Source organism: Solanum verrucosum, unplaced genomic scaffold (genome assembly GCF_900185275.1).
Source record: "Solanum verrucosum unplaced genomic scaffold, falcon-dt-bn FXZP01000183.1, whole genome shotgun sequence".
Taxonomy (NCBI): domain Eukaryota; kingdom Viridiplantae; phylum Streptophyta; class Magnoliopsida; order Solanales; family Solanaceae; genus Solanum; species Solanum verrucosum.
Window position 1 is genome coordinate 5,451,932 of NW_026020430.1, and position 17,573 is coordinate 5,469,504.

Genomic DNA, 17,573 nt, shown 5'->3' on the forward strand with positions numbered 1-17,573 from the left:
AATTTATATTTTTAAATTAATTTATTTATTTTTCTTTTTAAAGTGGGTTAGCCCTGGCATAATACACAACTAATTACATAGCGATATCAAAATAATGGACAAATCCAGCGTGAGCCTCAAATTCTAGATCCATATGGGCTGGATGATCCATATTGATAACTCTACCTCACCTTCAAGTATTTCACATGTAAAATTTATCGCCTAACATAATCTAGATCTGCAATGTAGGAAATATGACCCTTCACCGTATCACTTTGTAAACCCTTCGTACTCAACAGATCATATTGTATGATTATCAAGTAATAGTTTTTCCTTAATTTTTGTGTGTTTGAACCTAAACGAAAGATGTTAAATTTACCTACTCAATTGATCTTACAAAAATTATACTGGTAATAAGAATTTAAATGACATTAATAGGAAGAAAAAAAAAAGAAATTTTGCCAAACTGTAAATAACATAGATTTCTCACACCACGATATTCAAATATTGCGATACAATTGATGACTTCTAGTATATATCATCTTGTAAACAGACACAACACTACTAATAATTTTGGACAAACCCATTAATTTAACTATAAAAGATAATTATTTTTTAGATACTATGATATAAAGCCTATAAACCATGGTACATAAAGTACAATTAACTTATAAATATATATTAGTCCTTGTTCATCATAAGCTTCTTATCAATTAATTATCCATCTTTTTCTTTGATGCCTCCAAACGCGTCTTCATTACATTTTCATCAAAAGCAATCTGAACTGCACGACATTCCTCCTGACAGAATGCAAGAGACCTGTGTTCAATCAAACCATGAATACAGAATAGTATTAGATTTCAATTATATTTAACTTCGTTTCAATTTATGTGATAGTGTTCGATAGCGGTGTACAAAATCAATCAAAAATCGAATCAAATTGAAAAAAAAAGCTGACTAATTGTATGGTTTGACTTGGTTTGATATTGAAAAAAAAAAAACCCGACTTATATACTTAGGTTGGTTTGGTTTTAACTAAAAAAAAAGTCAACCCGACATTATATATATATTTTATAAAATTTATTTTATACATAAAACTATTTACTTTGATTAATTTCTAATTATCACTTATACGTTTTCATAATCTTTATACGGCAGGGGCTCCAGTGTCCCAAAAGTATGACGGAGGGTATCTGCATACCATTTACGATAGTTCAGGGGTATATTTATCATTTTCCCTAATTTAAAATATTTGATTCTCTAATTACTAATCATTTATTAGAGGTCACAAAATTAACCCATGAAATCATAACTAGTCAACTCGCCCAAGTTTGATTGATTATTGACTCGTCCATTTCATCTTATTAAAATTATGTGATTGATTAATCAAATATTTTTTAAAAAGACGTTTTTTTAATTTGACGTTATATAAGTAAAATAACAAAACATATTAATTTTACTAATTCACCCTTTAAAAACATTTTGAAAATTTTCAAATAAATATGAACATTTTCAAAAATAATATATTTATTTATTTTTGCACATGTATTTTACATATAGTTATTAATGTATATTTTTCACTATATCAAATTATTGGAATATGACATAAAAATATATCTAAACAATGAAGAAATTATCAATTACAAACATAAGAAATTGAGTGGGTTTAATTTCGTGTAAATATCTTATGGGAACAAATATTTAGTTACGTATGTGTGCGGGTTATGCTAAAAAATATTTTTAAAAGATTTTTTAAATTGAATTGAGATTTTGAAAATAATTATTTAAATATTCTATAAAGTTCATGTTATTCGGAATTGAATTTCTCAATTATTAATAAGCCTGCAATTTTACTTTAATTTTATAATATATAGTTATAACAGTATAACACGCTTCTACTTAAAATTGGCCATAGTGTTTATTTTTTCGTATTTATACATTTGGACAAATGAGATCTACTTCGTGAACAATTTATAGTTGCCCATGGTTTTTTTTTTATAGTGAATATCAGTTATTAATATAATTATTCTATATACAAATAAAAAGGAGTTTATATTTTTACTTTATTAATAAATTTTGATAGTATATTACTCTAAACGTCTATGTACGTATCATGACTCAATTGTGGATAACCCCTGTATATTTCAAAATCAAACACCTTTATATATTTAGATAATGTTAAATCCCAAGTAATTTATGGATCATAGTAACTTAGTAAGTACTAATTTATTTATTTAGAAGTTGGGCTTGTTGTATTTTGTATACAGCGTCAAGCAGTTCTGCTTTCCCCTACCGATGATGTGCCGAGAAGTGCATTGATTCGCAGGGGGCCTCAGGCCCTACTTAGTTGACTGATAATGACAAAGGCTTGCGAAACTAAGTAGGGCCTTTTCCTTTTTGTTTGAATAACCCATTCTCATTATCTTTAATAAGTAAAGTAGGCAAACATATAGGTCCTTAGTAGCGTTGACAAAGAAGAAGGAGCCGATTAAAAAAAAGCGAATCTTTCCATTTTTCTTATAGTTTCTATTATATAATAATAGAAAATTTTGAATGAATGAATTAAAATGCGTTTCTTCTTTTCTGAAAGTTTCATAAAATCAAAATGTAAGATTTTCATTTTGATCATAAATCTCCTTCTTCTTTTTCTCACTTCAATTTGTTTTAATTATAATTACTTAGTTACAAACATATCTCCATGTACTTCATTATTTAATACCTCAACTTATATTCATAAAAAAATGCAGATGAGTAAGTATATGATTTAAAAAAATTTAGCATAGGCAAACACACATATCATAGGGATAAGGCACAACCGCACAAGTACCCCTTGATTATGACTGAAATGTCAGAGACACACCTTAATTAAATTAAGATCTTATTATTCTCCCCCCTCCCCCGACTAAACCAACTTTTTTGGTAATTTTATACACCTTTTTAACCTACGTAGCCTTCAAACATCTCTCACGCGTCTTTTCACTAATAAGAAGAGAATTAGTCCATGTAAAATTATTTGAAATAATTACTTCTAGGAATTACGATAAATAATTTGAGATGGAAGAATACAAAAGAAAAGAATTAGTTTATGACCGACATCGATAAAATATAATAATAAAAAAGTTTGTAGCTGACCAAATAATTTGTGACTAGACTCAAATTTCTGTTGCCACGTTATTACGTGAATGGGGTCAATGTCGCGAAAAAAAAAAAAATCAAACTGCGGCCATTAGTGTTAACACAGCTGTTTATTTGCTAAATGATTAAATAAAATAGAATACGTCGGCATATCAATTAAATCACTGTCACTAGTGGTCAAACAGTTGTTTATTTGCATTATTCGACGAAAAAAACAGTTTGTTGTTGACAATTAATTAGAGGCCACTTTCATGGTAATTAATCGTCATAGCCAAAAAGAGTAATCATCTATTTTCACAACTTATAATAATAATAATGACAAAGAACTCATCCAAATTATATATTTGGTGTGACCAAAAAACATAAACAAGCTCTTAAAACTGTTTTTTGTTTTCAGAAAGAAATATATGGCAAATATTTCTACTTGCTCCCTTCTCGTTGCTGCTGTTTTTCTAGGTAATACTAATTAACTAGACACACATGTTTTTTCATTATATTGTATTGTTGATTTTAATTTGTACTGGCTAGCTACCGCCTACACATATATAAATAGATAATTTCTCGTACGTTTATAATCCATCTTTAATTGTACTAGACGATTAATTAAGTTAGATGAAAGGAGAAGGTCTTCTTCGATCGATCCCTTTTATTCATGTTTAGTCCTTTTGTGTGCAAAACCCTGTTTAATTTTTCTTTCTTTCTTCAGAACTAATTTTTTGGAAAGCTACATCAAAATCTAAGACTCGTAGCTTTCTATTGTTGTCTTGATAGATCCATAATTAATCTTACAGTTCACTCTTTTCTTTTTTTTTTTTTGTCTACTCGGTGTTCGGCCCCGACTAAATTTGTATCGCTAGAGCCCTATCGGGTGTGGCAAGATTTTTTCCATATTCGAGGCTTGAACTCGAAATCTGATCTAGTTAACGGTGAAACAGTCCCACCACTGTACCACAACCCATGTTGGTCTTTACATATGAACTATAGAAAAAGGAATTGATTGTGATTTTGAACTTGTTCTTTCCATGTTGAGCTAATTAATCGAGAGTTTGTTAACCTGATTAGGAAAAAAGATTTTTATTTTTTTTATTCTATTTCAAGTGATGCTTCTTAATTAATTGTTAAAACATTAAACTTAGAGAGAAAAATCAATCAATTAATTAAAAGTGCATGATATTGATTATATATGATTTTAAATGCAGTTGGAATGATGATCCCATCAGAAATATTAGGACAAACATGCTACCAAATACACCCAGAAATATTGTGTGATGAAGGCAAAGTTGAACCGGAATGTTTACCTTTCTGCAATAACAAATTTGGACCCTCTGCTGGTGGCCAATGCATTGAGCAAATTGGCTTTAATGGCCCTTTTTGTGCATGTGAATATCCTTGCTAATCGATCTCTTTACTTTCAAATTTATCAATAAAGTGCAGTTACAATATTACTTATGTAGTTTTTGTTATAAATTAGATGATGTTAAGTTTTTCTTATATAATCTTTCCTTATGTAAAAGTGAAACTCCATATGAAGTTACTATATATGTAGTGATCTTATAATATATATGTAGTGATCTTATGTATAATATAATACTTTTTCTGCACTCTGGTTGTTGGAATAACAGTCATTAATATTTTATAATATTTGCTTGCTTTTCAAAAAATAGATTAAGCAGGTGCAACTCAAATTAAGATTTTATTGAATTTTGTAAATTACAATGAGCAGTGGAAAAGAAATTGATGAAGAGAAATACATTAATTAATTAATCCCACTGCTTTATTCTTCTTATGCTTTTTCTGCTCTTGTAGTCGTCCTCATGCATTAAGCCTTGAATTTAGGGAATTGAGCTGCAATAAAAAACAGAAGATGGTTGTGTAATCAACATTTTATATAAGTATTAAAAATAAGACGTATAAATAAATAATTACCAACGAAATCCTTCTTGGAGCAGTCTGCATCACACTTCATCTCACAAAAGGTATAACCTTGTCCTTGTTTATCTGTGCATTCATCGTGACATGTGTGATAGCAATCCTTGTACTCTTCTTCTGTCGCTTCACACACAACTGTAAATACAACCATGCACATCAGAAACACTGCTACAAGCTTTTCACCTTCCATTTTTTTCTTTTTTTATTTCTTTAACTTGTTTATTTTACAGTGTTTCCTTAATTGTAATGTTCATTCCCTACCCTATTTATACAATAATGTATACCTTAAACTGTGGAATTGTTTTGTGGATTTCCTCTTTCCTAGCACATCCATCTGTTTTTTTTGCTTAAATTAAGGTTGATTCAATGCTTGCTTCTCATGAGACTCGATCGTTACACTCTCTTTGTTAAAATATTCTTCTTCACGACTCAAATAATATTAATATGTGTATTGGTTGGCCAGTCAATTATAATTTATATATATATACATCAATTAGTATTTGTGATTGATTACATGTCAAGATTTATTAGAAGACGTTATATATGGATTCATACTTATCGGTATTTGTTGCAAATTTTGATAATATTATTACACATAAAGTATTGAGTTCAGCGGCATACGTCTTATAAGTATAATTTGTTTCTCTACAAAATTTAAAATTACTTTTTGAAATTTGTAGTTTTAAATTAAGCTTCCACCAACATTTATTTTGACTATGAAAAAAAAAAAAATCATTTTAGAGGTCAAATGAAAGTAATTTTTAACGAGCTTAACTTATTGACGGTGCAATGCAAGAACGTGTTGCAGTAAGTCACCCTTAATGTGCTCGTACACGTAACAATAAACATTTGTTGACAAACTTGTCCGTACAAAGACAGATTTTATTAGAAGAAAATTAAAATCTTTTCAAACAAATAATACTACAAATGGAAGATCACCTAATTAGGTAAACAGTTGTCAATTAGAATAATAGAATATAAGTCCTCATCATAAAGTAGATCTATTACTATTAGCTAACCATTCATTAGTTTAAAAGTTGGCCAACAAAAATACCTATATTTTCTTGTTCTTTTGTGCTAAAAACTTTGGTATATAAACCTCAATACCCTGTTCTTCCTCTTCATTCAAAACAACAACAACAACAACAACATACAATCAACCAATAATTTTCTTTTTCTTTTAGCCTCAAATTAAGAAAAATGGCATCCAAAATCAATGTAATGGCTCTAGTCATGGTTCTAATTGTGGCCATTAATTGGAATGGAGCTTTAGCTCAATCAAGTTGTATGACTACACTTGTAGGATTATCACCTTGTTTGAATTATGTTAGTGGAAATTCATCAACACCATCTTCATCTTGTTGCACATCACTATCTAGTGTTGTCCAATCCAATCCCCAATGCCTTTGTGTGTTGGTTAATGGTGGTGGTTCTAATCTTGGTATTGCTATTAATCAAACTCTTGCTCTAGGATTACCTAGTGCATGCAATTTACAAACTCCTCCTGCCAGCCGGTGCAATGGTAACATAATTTTTCATTCTATTGTCAAACCTCTCTACAACGTTTTTGTTTATCCATATATTTTTTGGCTGATATAATGAAATATTGCAATAATAAACATATAACACGACTCACAATGTAGAAGAAATTTTAATATTATTAGGTCATGTAAAAGATAATTACAAGTAACGTAAGAAATAATAGCTTTAAATATACTAACACTTGACGTTACTATCCTAGAATTTAGAACTCAGATAGTTCAAATCTTAGCTTCGCCTCCACATTGGCATAGTTATAGAAATTCTTTACATCATGAATACTTATAAGTTATAATGATTAAATAAATAACCTCTTACAACATATATTTGCATGTTTAATGAACTAGCTAACTGACTGTTTTGTGCATAAAAAAATATAGCTGCAAATGGACCAACAGGTTCAGCTGAAGTACCAGCAAGTTCTCCTGCAGGTTCAACTACCCCATCTGATTCCTCTAATGAAATCCCAGCAACTCCAGGTACTTCAAATAAAATATTTTATCATCTCTTGTACTATGATCATCTTTTACTTGACCTGATAGTATAAAAATTATTTTAATATTGTCAGTATACATAAGTCAAATTTGCGCAAATGTTTTCATTGATGTAGGTGCTACAGGTTCAAAAACAGTTCCTTCAACACCTGGATCATCATCATCATCTGCAGGAAGCAACTCAAAATTTTCTATCAGTACTTTAGCTGGGTTCCTACTGTTTGTTGCTTTGACCACCAGGGGATTCTGAAGTTTTTTGGAGAAAAAAAGTCATTTTTTATGTCAATGTTGTATTAAAATTACTGTTGTTATTATTCTTTTGGTTCCTCTGTTTTAGTGGGAGTGTCATACTGGTTGTAATTTACCTATATTATTTATTGTGACTTATTTAATTTTGAGTAATTCTCATGAGGGTTCTTTAATTTCTTTATCTTTTATCTTCTTGGCGAAATGTGGCTTCATAAACTATTTAACTGAATATGTTACATAACTACTTTAAAAAATATAGAATTTAGCGACGGACAAATTATATACTTTTGTTTAAGTCTAACGATGAATTTTATTAGCTATGAAGTAAAGTAACAAAAGTTGGTAACTAATTCTAATTTATTTTTTGCAAGTAACAAAATTAAATTTCTTAATAAAGAGTTCAATTTATCTATACCTATAAATAAATACCTAACACATAAAAGTTCAACATTTATACACTGATTAGGTTAGAACTGTTAAGGAGTAGCCTAAACCCTCACCTACAACTTAACTCTCTGAAACTATAAGTTTTGAGCATGTGCATGATATACATAATGTTTTGAGATGATGTAATGAAAGTTCTTGGCCAAATGAGTACTTTACACATATAGAGTAGACAAGAAATTCCATTAATTAATAATTGGCTCATATTCTGATCATATTAATTTAATGGATCATTTTAAGATATCCCAATAACTATAGTCAAATAACCAAGAGTTATGAAGTCTGAATTTTTTTCGAATCCATAGCTCAATCTAGTTATTGAATTTGCATTAATAAATTTTCTACTACAAACAATAAATGGGAAAAAAACTACTAAATTGTCTGAACCCATATGTAATACTATAATTTCGCATCTGAATTTCTAACTATAGATTGAATCTATCCAACTTTTAGGAGAGAAAAAAAACTCGTACTATATTTTATGTTAAGATACAAAATTAAATAGCAACACAAAACAAATCAAAACAAAATTGTTTAGATTTGTGAAAATAGACCTTTGGGTTGATAAAAAGGGGCGGCCACAAGTCATTATTGGTTGGTTCTCCCAGCTACTACTGAAGTTGCCGACCAATCGAGTTTGACTAAACCGGTAGCCTCCTTAATTTTGCTGTAACAATTTATAATATCCTTTATTTATACTTTTCTCCATATGCTTTAAAGAGTTCAATTATATCGATAGTAATTAAAAACCCATTTTTTAAAATTTCTAGTGTTTGAGAACAATTATTTCCTAAATAAATTTAAAAAGAGAGCATCACCAATAATGGTATATATAGGTTAGTTAAATCCTAGGAATACAAAATACAGTAGTCGTATCTTTGCTGGAAGAAAAGATAACCTTTTCATAAATATGACAGCTAACTACTTTTTGAAGCGTGGAGACTATAGAGTGGTGTTTGTCTATGTTAATTTTGAACTATCCAACAAATAAAATATTAAATTAAATACAATACTGAAAAGTAAAATTCAACCGACTAAAAGGGAGTGGGAGTATATAATAAAGTAGAATGTAGGGAGGAAAAACTGATAAATGCTTACACATGGATTTGTTATGAAGGTAGGCAAGGTTGGGTCACCCACACATAATTCCATCTCTCTTTTTTCAACTTATTGCACTATTTTCCCCTTTATAAACACTTGTCTTGTTATTTCCATCCTACTACTGAATACGTCAAATACTCATCGATCACCACCCAAAAGTAAGATATTGAGAAGAAATTAATTAAGTTCCAAGAAAATGAAGATGTTTGCTTGTGCAATTTTTGTGGCTATGGCTATTTTTTCAATACAAGTTAGTGGTCAATCAAATAATTGTCAACAAGTGATTGTTGGATTAGCACCTTGTTTGGATTATATACAAGGGAATGCTACAAAACCATCATCAGGATGTTGCACTCAACTAGCCACTATATTGAAAAATGAGCCACAATGTTTGTGTCAAGTGATTAATGGTGGTGCTTCTTCTTCTTTAGGAATTAATGTCAATCAAACACAGGCTGTGGCTCTTCCCAAAGCTTGTAATGTTCAGACACCCTCTGTTAGTCTCTGTAAAGGTAAGTTAAGTTCATCATCATGCCTATTTAGTACCACGAAAGCCATTTTTTGACTTGTTTTCTCTGTCAATATGTAAATATTTCAGCTACTACTCCATCTGGTTCTCCAGGATCTTCTTCAGGTACGAATCCAAATAAATTATATTTTAAAAAATCGTATAATAATAAGAACAAAACCTCTTCTTTATAATAATTCAAAAAAAATAATAAAACTCTTATTGTACTCTCTTTTTTTTTGTTTGTGCAGTTGGATCTAAGGGTGAACCAAGTGGAAATACAGGATACACCATAAAGCTGCCATACTTTCTCTTGTTTACCCTTGTAGTTGCAGCATCATTCACCACCATCTGAGATCCACTTTTGTTTGCAGTGTGTTTTGGAGTTTGGCACAATTTGGTTACGTTACTGTTTTTTTTTGTTTGTTTGTTTACTTTGTTAATTTGATGTAAACTTTGTAATTCACTACGCTAAGGCAGAGGCTTTGATGTACTTTGTTCAATTTTGAGATGTACTGTATTAAAGAGACTTAATCAAGATTATATTAATTTATAGTCGTGTTGGATGATCAATCCTTTTTTTAAGTACGCCAGGTACATTACAACTACTTATGAGTTACAGATTCGTATAGTCGATCAACTTGAACAATTTATTTTCAGCTCGAGATGTGGAATCTCCAAAACTTGCCAATACTATTATATGCTCAAGCAAATATGTGGTTCAACAGTTATGTGCTTAGAGCCTCTTATATATTACTAATTTAAAAGAAAGATATAGTTGCTCTATTCCAATTGTTACATGATTATGTGCTTAGCGATCACCTGCTTTGATCACAATACAGACTCGACAACCAGGTTGTTGTATTAATCAATTATGCAAGCACATGTGATATATAGTTGTCCTTTCTAAATTACGTGCACAATTAAACAAACTAGTTGGTAGAAAATGCTCCATGCATGACAAAATCAGTTCTATAATGCGTATTGCATGATGGGGTGTGGACCACATTTTGGACTCGAGAAGACTCCGTAACTTTAAATCTTGTAATTTTAAATTAAAGACATTTATAATGCACCAAATGTTTTTTTTAATCTTGTAGTCTTTAGTATGTAATGTGGTCTAAAAAGATTACTAAAAAGTGATAGAAACATTTTTAAAAAAAAATATGAATTAAAACAAATAGTAAGACAAACAAATAAGAAATATTAGCTTTCGTTGTCAGCATCCAGTATATAATAATGTGCTAACATCGAACAAGTGCATACATTCATTATTAGTTAAAGACAGATGAACTGCTCTCATCTTGTGTAAATGTATCATGACTAAAGATTTGAGATAAAAACTAGCAAGGATATCAGTAGATATGACCTACATTTTGTTCCAATATCGAAAATGCTTTCGCATTTACCAAGTACACATAAGCAGGCAGCATATGATACATCCAAAAAATCTGATACCAAAATAGGTACTCCATTAGTAACACCAGACTTTGAGACAAACAACAGAAGCAGAGAAACACAATTGATGTCTTAATCAAAATGCTACCTTAAAAACAACAAGTTCAACAACAAAAGTAAAACTCCAAAACCTAAAACATGACATAACTAGATAATTACTGCAGTAGTAACTACCAGTTTGGTCGAAGGACCTACAGACAACATATATCTTATAAAGACACTGAAATGACACATAACGAGTAGTGCTACCATGGCGAGAGTAGGGAGAACAATTAGCTCAACGATCTTCTTCCAACAGCTCCAACTAAAAGTACTACACAGAAAAGAAAAAAAAAATCAAATATAAGCATAAACTGTAGCACTTGTAGCTAGATACCAAGTTATAGACAACATCAAAATAGATAATTAAAAAAAAACTGAAGTCTTACCTTATCAATAGCTAGGGATCAACAATCTCCATAGGAAAGATGATTTTTTTTTGGCGAAGGATAAACCTCTTAACAAACATAATTGGACTAGCAAGAGGAAAGCTAAAAGGGAAGATACCGAAGACAAGGAACAGAAAAGGATACAAGTAACTATTAATTCCCCTACCCAATTTTCATTCCCAAAAAACAGAAAATTGGTTAAGGGGAAACAACTTCAAGAGGAAGTAGGAGATATATCCTATTCAGAGTTAAGAAGAAAAAATGACAAGAATACATACAAAGGTATGATGATGACCAGCCCATTCAGGCATTCAAGGAATAGCAAGGACTTATATATACCAAATATCCTATTTTCTAGTCATGAATTTGAATCTACCAAGAGATAGAGGAGGTAAGGATGCAAGATTGGATGAAAAGGCTAAGGTCTAGTAACTGAATAAAACAGAAGTCTAAAGGGATGCTATTCTGGTAGGGTCTAAGATATATACAATATCTCCGACTAACAGAATATCTAGAGGAACATGAAGAGGCAATAAGAACGAACGATCCTATGACACTGGAATCAAGAATGAGAATTGATGGTTATAACAAATTGATCTCCAGGGCATTAAAGATAGTTGAGTAACAAGTTATGCAACCTCTACAAAGAACTACAAGCTATCTATTTATTACTGTAATGTAATAGGAGCATCTCACTCATCACCCAGATTCTTCTTCCACTGATCAATGCACAAGCATACTCCATTAATTGAACTCCACTCATCACCCAGATTCTTCTTCCATAGTCTAACCATGTCTGCACATAAATGCACGAACTTTGAGTATACCCAGAGAGAGTTGATCAACCAGCCATTGTTCATATAAAATTCCCCTTAAAATAACCACTCTTGACAGGTGTTGTTGACAGGTGTTGAAACTTCACTACTGATCTACCATGACAAACACTAAGCGAGACGATAACTTCCTAACTAAAAAGTGATTTATTCACCAAATGAACTATCTACTATTACCCAATACGAAAACTACATAATCCCCTATTTAGCTGCTATTCAGACCTCCCACCACACATTCATCCATCATTAATTTCAAGGTTGAGCATGCGACGAAGAGTCTGTGTCACTGAGTCAGTACCATCATATACAATTCCCGGAGAAAGGCTGCGCTCCCTGGTTGGAGATGCTGGTGCAGACTTGGCAATGGGACGTAAATCAATATCAGATACAGAAGTAGGAAATTCAAGAGAGGCATTCCTTTTAGGCCTGAGAAAAAACTTGGGCATGGGCAAAGAACTAGGAGAAGGAGAATTCGAATATGCTGGCCCAGCCCATAGTTCAGAAAATGGTAACACATCATTCAAGAAATCCTCATTCCTAGAATCAACATCCACTTTGAGGTTAAATGGTATCGCAATCGTGCAATTTCTGGCTGTTTTTCCTGATTTCTTTTGATTTTCAGAATGAGACTTGACAGTATTAACAGGCAGTGATGTTAAAGGTGGTCGCGTTTTGGGAGACAAGGAACCCGAGAGGGCCCGTTTGATGACAGGTTTCTTGCAAGACTTGGATTGGGTTTGATATGAACCTGCTCTGGACTCAAAAGCCCGACAATTTACCTCCCTGAACCCACCAAAGGGAGGTGAACCAAATGACCCAAATCGAATAGGGCCTTGTGCCCTACTTCCCCCACAGTTTTGATTCCGATGCCGAGGAACAACAATCATTTTCAACTGAGCCAATAACCGATTCAATCAAATTTCACTATAACTCACTATCTTATCGACAAGCCTGAAAATCTAACCAGAAACAACAGAGTTCAAAGATTCATACTGGCGCTTTGAAATGCTGTAAAATGACTGTAGATCCTAAATTTTCACTCAACCAATAGGTTACCAGGTAATCACTATCACTGAATCCAAACTATTCTTCAACATACACGTTTATGTAAAATCTATCCACAATCACCACTTCACCCTTCAGTTTCTTCAGATCTATAATCCAGTAACAAAAAACAAGCAAAAAGAAAAAGACATCAGTCAAGTAACATGAGATCAAACAAATCAATAACACAAAATGGAAACACCCAAAACAAAAAAGAGCAAAAAAGTCTAGCATCATATAATACAACTACTACATCTCAATTTCAGGGATAAATTCATTCCACTTTATATGTAAAAATCAAAGAATTGTACTAACTTCATACAAATCAAAGTTCTAAATTTAATTTTCCAGTAAAGATTCAGAAAATTACCTGATGTCAGAAAGTATATAGTGAAGCAGAGTACTGAAAAGTGTGATTTATGATGAGATTTTTCTCCTTATCCTAATAAGCAAAGAAACATATATTGGATATGAACAGTAGATATTACTGTACTTGGTTTGTATGGTTGTCAGTTCTCTTTGTATAATCGAGCCACCATAGATTCAGTCCTTAAGCTTTTTCGAAACCTGAATCTCCGGATCTGAAATTAATCCTAAGTCGTATTCAAATTTAGTTTGAAGTCCAGTGACATTGGATAAATAGCCCTTCTTTTATGATGTAATTACGAAAATGACACGGTCTCCGTAGGATGTTTTGTGGATCCATTTGACTTGTGATTTTGGGCTTATTTACGTCGTTTCGGTTTTTACTATTTACAAAATGGTTGTTACTTGTTACCTATTTATCATTAATTTTAAAATTTGCAATAATATATAATAGGGAAAATTTTCAAAACAGCCATATTTTTGCATCTAATAGGACCCCTTGGTGTTACTCTTATTTTCTTTGATCATAGTATTATTTTATAGAGTCCGAAGTCGAAAAGGCAAAAAATTGAAATGTCACCATTTTGGCTTCAAACTTATTTTTGTTGCTCTTTTGGAAATTTCACTCAATTTTTTTTGTCTTTTCGGCTCCATTCTTCCGTGACATCATGAAATGATGAAAATTACATTAATACTAATACATTATGTATCAAGTTGTTACGTTGAAAAGAGAAAATATGGAAAATTCAAATAACAAAACCAACAAATTCAAATTTCTTCATCCTATTCATCGTTCTCCCTGTTCATCGAAGAACCATTCAGATTTGCTGAAAAGTTGATAAGATACATAATGAATAATTGTTGGACAAACAATTTCTTTTGTGAATCTCAAATCTACCATTGTAGGAGATCGATGAGATGAGGAAAAACTTGAAAATCCGATACATAGTGGAAGGAAATCACAGGAAAATGTTATTGACAATGGGCCCAGGCAAATTGTAACAGGCTAGCACAATTCAAAATTCAAAATTCTTCTTTTCATTCTTCCAAAAAACTCTCAATTTTTTAATCGAAATTATCGACAAAATTGTACTGATACAACATGAACCTGACGATTTTGTTAAGACATTCCGAATTTTGGGAAAGTGATGTGAGGTATGGACGATACAAAAGTGATGGAATTGTCGTTGGTCAAAATATTGATTTTGTGAATATCGAATCAGTCATTGCAGTTGAATTAGGGATCGATGAGTTAAGGAAAAATTTAGAGATCCGATACATTGTTGAGGTGAAGAAACAAGAGCTTGAATTTTCAATGTATTTGTTATGCATTAATACAACATACAAAAAGGCTGAAGAGATACATTCATCCCTTTTATAATGTTGAATAATTATTTTTTCGAGATGGATAGATTTACCAATACATTACTATTTTTGTATTTTGTGTAAATTGATAAGTGTTGTATTTTTACTAGATACATTAAATAAGTAATTGTTATTCATAAGATGTTAGGTTTGAGATCGATACATTACTGTGTGGTAATTGTTATGTATCATATACATTTAGTATAAATTCAAATGTACATATCATGCCTAAAAAATTAGTGCAGGATACATGACTATTTATGTATCTTATTTTATTTGAAAAATACTGTATTTTGTTTTTAAAATATATATTATACATGTAATTATTCCAAATAGCAATTTTTTGTGTGATACATAATAGTATTGATTAGTTGATATGTATATGATACATGTAATAAAATTTGAAAACTATTGAATTTGATATATATTATGTATCATTTACATATCAGTTAATTTGATACACAATGTTTTAGTTATAGAACATTAGGGTTTGTGTATCAAGTGTATTTATTGAGTAATGTATACAAACACACAGTCTTCTAGCTAAATAAGTTTGGGTGTATGTATCTGATAGTAAAAGATTGTCACTTATATGTATAATATACCTATTGTTGGATATGATACACAGTGCTCTAGTTATTAACATTATGATTTATGTATCAAGATTGAACATACATTATACAACTTGATACATTAGATAGTGTTTATGTATCAAGTACATTTATATTGATATGATAAACATTAATCGAAGATTCAACAATATTAAAGTTATATATCAATACCTTAAATATGAGCATGATACATTGCATAAAACAAAGGCTATTATAGCAGTGATGTATCGGATCGATGATAACACTAACAAAGACTAATTTAATAATCAAAATAAATGAGATACATTGAAAATCTGTATATTTGGCAGTGATGACCGCGTAATGATAGATCCAAATGTTATTGTTGCGAGAGAAAAAATGGAGACTATGACTCATTTATTTCTAACGACTCTGATAACCCAAAAGCTATGGAAGCATTTTGCTTATTGTGCAGGGATAAACATTGAAGGATTACACCTTCAACAACTCGTAGTAAAGTGGTAGGAACACAAGGCAGCCAACAAATTAAAGCAAGTGATAAAGGTTGTCCCAACGGGATACACTTTCAACAGGATGAGCTATCAATGTCACATGACAATATTCCAGTTGATAAGAGTTAGTCACCGTGGCTTAAGGAAGTTCCACATCAGTGGAAGGACATGGTGGAGATGTTACAAATATACAAACTAACTCTCTATTTTCATATAGTGAGCTAGAAATCACCAGAGGAGAGATGGATGAAGTGCAATACTGATGGTGCGAGCAGAGGAAACCCAAGACAGTACATATGGATACTGTATTAGAAATAGTGAAGGAGATCTAATCTATGCAGAAGCACATAACATAGAAGTGACTACGAACATGAAAGCAACGGCTATGGCTACATGAAGGCATTACAACTTTACTAAGTCAGAGATACAACCTGAAAATAGACTCTTTTTCTTTGAGAAATATGTTGACCCATAATTAAAAAATCCCATGGAAGTTGGTAGAAATGTTAAAAGACATTCATGGGATCATGTCACAAATAAATGTTACAGTTAAACATATTTTTAGGGAAGCTAATCAATTAGCAGATTACATTGCTACTTTAGCTATGGGCAAGGAGGAAAAACAATAATTCCAACTCTGCAATCAATTACCAAGCATGGAAAATAAAATTCTAAATATTGACAAACACCAAATTCATTCGATCAAAGTTAAAACAAGGAAAATCAACATCATCACCTACGACTAACAAGCTTAGTTACAGATTTGAAGCCACAAAGTTCCATAAACAATATGTACAAATTTGATTGATGCGATAGTAAGAGCAAAATGGTTGTGAGTGAACTAACTAATCTAAGCTATGAGAGTCGGCAAAAAAGGGTTACATGCACCAACAAAATATGAGAGTCAATGAACCAAATCTGCTTTGCTCATTGGTATCCTGCTAGGAGCCCAAAAGGATGAAGCGTGGGAGCATGGGTTCACTCCGGTTCGTCTTCAACTACAAAAAAAGATAGCCAGAGCTGGAAAAGTTTATCACAAAAGAGGATGGAAAAATGTTACTTAGAAGAACTTCAAAACTTGTATACATGATTCATACTCTCCTAAGAGTTCTACCAGAACTCATACATCCGAACCGGGTAGCACACCTTCAAGTAAAACTAGGAAGTCAGCTCAGAAATGACAAATGGACAAGGAAGACGAAAATATATATACCTTTGAAAACTGATCTTGAATATCAATAGAGAGAACCACACATGGAGGATATTTATCACCTAAAGAAGGAGGAGGAGACTGCGGTTGGGGGTCACAAGGAGGAACATCTTCGGAGGGTCGGAATGGACAAGACAAAAAGGAGGAAGAAGATTCAGAATAGGAAATCCTATTTTTAGGGGACTTGTTGTTTATACATGAGCTAGTCACTTTTGGGCCGTCAGGTTGAGTTTGTATGAGTGGATCTATTTGGTTCCACCGGATGAGGTTTTGATAAAGGACCATGAGTCCAAAATTGAATTTAAAAAAAATGTTCATCTATAATACATTGTGTGATAGTCTGTCACATATCAGTTTGAGAATACTTGTTTGCAACAAAATTGTTAACTTCAAATGGATATTTCATCTTA

The 17,573-nt window shown here is 31.6% G+C and overlaps 4 protein-coding genes across 4 annotated transcripts; 3 read left to right on the top strand and 1 right to left on the bottom strand.

Moving 5' to 3' along the window:
* The first annotated feature begins 3,418 nt into the window (after nt 1-3,418).
* LOC125807881 (uncharacterized) lies at nt 3,419-4,510 on the top strand. The gene is made up of 2 exons (XM_049487625.1): nt 3,419-3,570; nt 4,314-4,510. Exons 1-2 carry the CDS (start codon nt 3,522-3,524, stop codon nt 4,508-4,510), a joined length of 246 nt encoding a protein of 81 aa, XP_049343582.1. The 5' UTR covers nt 3,419-3,521.
* A 1,675-nt stretch (nt 4,511-6,185) lies between these two features.
* LOC125807778 (non-specific lipid transfer protein GPI-anchored 5-like) lies at nt 6,186-7,478 on the top strand. Its single transcript, XM_049487516.1, has 3 exons — nt 6,186-6,565; nt 6,963-7,061; nt 7,193-7,478. Exons 1-3 carry the CDS (start codon nt 6,244-6,246, stop codon nt 7,324-7,326), a joined length of 555 nt encoding a protein of 184 aa, XP_049343473.1. The 5' UTR covers nt 6,186-6,243; the 3' UTR covers nt 7,327-7,478.
* Nucleotides 7,479-9,040: 1,562 nt separating this feature from the next.
* Nucleotides 9,041-9,913, top strand: LOC125807779 (non-specific lipid transfer protein GPI-anchored 5-like). Its single transcript, XM_049487517.1, has 3 exons — nt 9,041-9,382; nt 9,469-9,504; nt 9,630-9,913. The coding sequence occupies exons 1-3, from the start codon at nt 9,067-9,069 to the stop codon at nt 9,731-9,733; spliced, it is 456 nt and encodes a 151-aa protein (XP_049343474.1). The 5' UTR covers nt 9,041-9,066; the 3' UTR covers nt 9,734-9,913.
* Nucleotides 9,914-10,887: 974 nt separating this feature from the next.
* On the bottom strand, nt 10,888-13,707 carry LOC125807969 (uncharacterized). Its single transcript, XM_049487730.1, has 3 exons — nt 13,512-13,707; nt 11,265-13,251; nt 10,888-11,149 (listed from the first exon to the last, which is right to left on the bottom strand). Exon 2 carries the CDS (start codon nt 12,982-12,984, stop codon nt 12,334-12,336), a length of 651 nt encoding a protein of 216 aa, XP_049343687.1. The 5' UTR covers nt 12,985-13,251; nt 13,512-13,707; the 3' UTR covers nt 10,888-11,149; nt 11,265-12,333.
* Nucleotides 13,708-17,573: the final 3,866 nt, after the last annotated feature.

What these genes read in the sequence shown, in the direction of transcription:
- LOC125807881 (XM_049487625.1), top strand. Translation starts at nt 3,522, where the DNA reads ATGGCAAATATTTCTACTTGCTCCCTTCTCGTTGCTGCTGTTTTTCTA. An exon ending in CGTTGCTGCTGTTTTTCTAG is followed by an intron (nt 3,571 to 4,313) that starts GTAATACTAATT and finishes TTTTAAATGCAG; the next exon opens with TTGGAATGATGATCCCATCA.
- LOC125807778 (XM_049487516.1), top strand. Translation starts at nt 6,244, where the DNA reads ATGGCATCCAAAATCAATGTAATGGCTCTAGTCATGGTTCTAATTGTG. An exon ending in TCCTGCCAGCCGGTGCAATG is followed by an intron (nt 6,566 to 6,962) that starts GTAACATAATTT and finishes AAAAAAATATAG; the next exon opens with CTGCAAATGGACCAACAGGT. An exon ending in TGAAATCCCAGCAACTCCAG is followed by an intron (nt 7,062 to 7,192) that starts GTACTTCAAATA and finishes TCATTGATGTAG; the next exon opens with GTGCTACAGGTTCAAAAACA.
- LOC125807779 (XM_049487517.1), top strand. Translation starts at nt 9,067, where the DNA reads ATGAAGATGTTTGCTTGTGCAATTTTTGTGGCTATGGCTATTTTTTCA. An exon ending in CTCTGTTAGTCTCTGTAAAG is followed by an intron (nt 9,383 to 9,468) that starts GTAAGTTAAGTT and finishes TAAATATTTCAG; the next exon opens with CTACTACTCCATCTGGTTCT. An exon ending in TTCTCCAGGATCTTCTTCAG is followed by an intron (nt 9,505 to 9,629) that starts GTACGAATCCAA and finishes TTGTTTGTGCAG; the next exon opens with TTGGATCTAAGGGTGAACCA.
- LOC125807969 (XM_049487730.1), bottom strand. Translation starts at nt 12,984, where the DNA reads ATGATTGTTGTTCCTCGGCATCGGAATCAAAACTGTGGGGGAAGTAGG.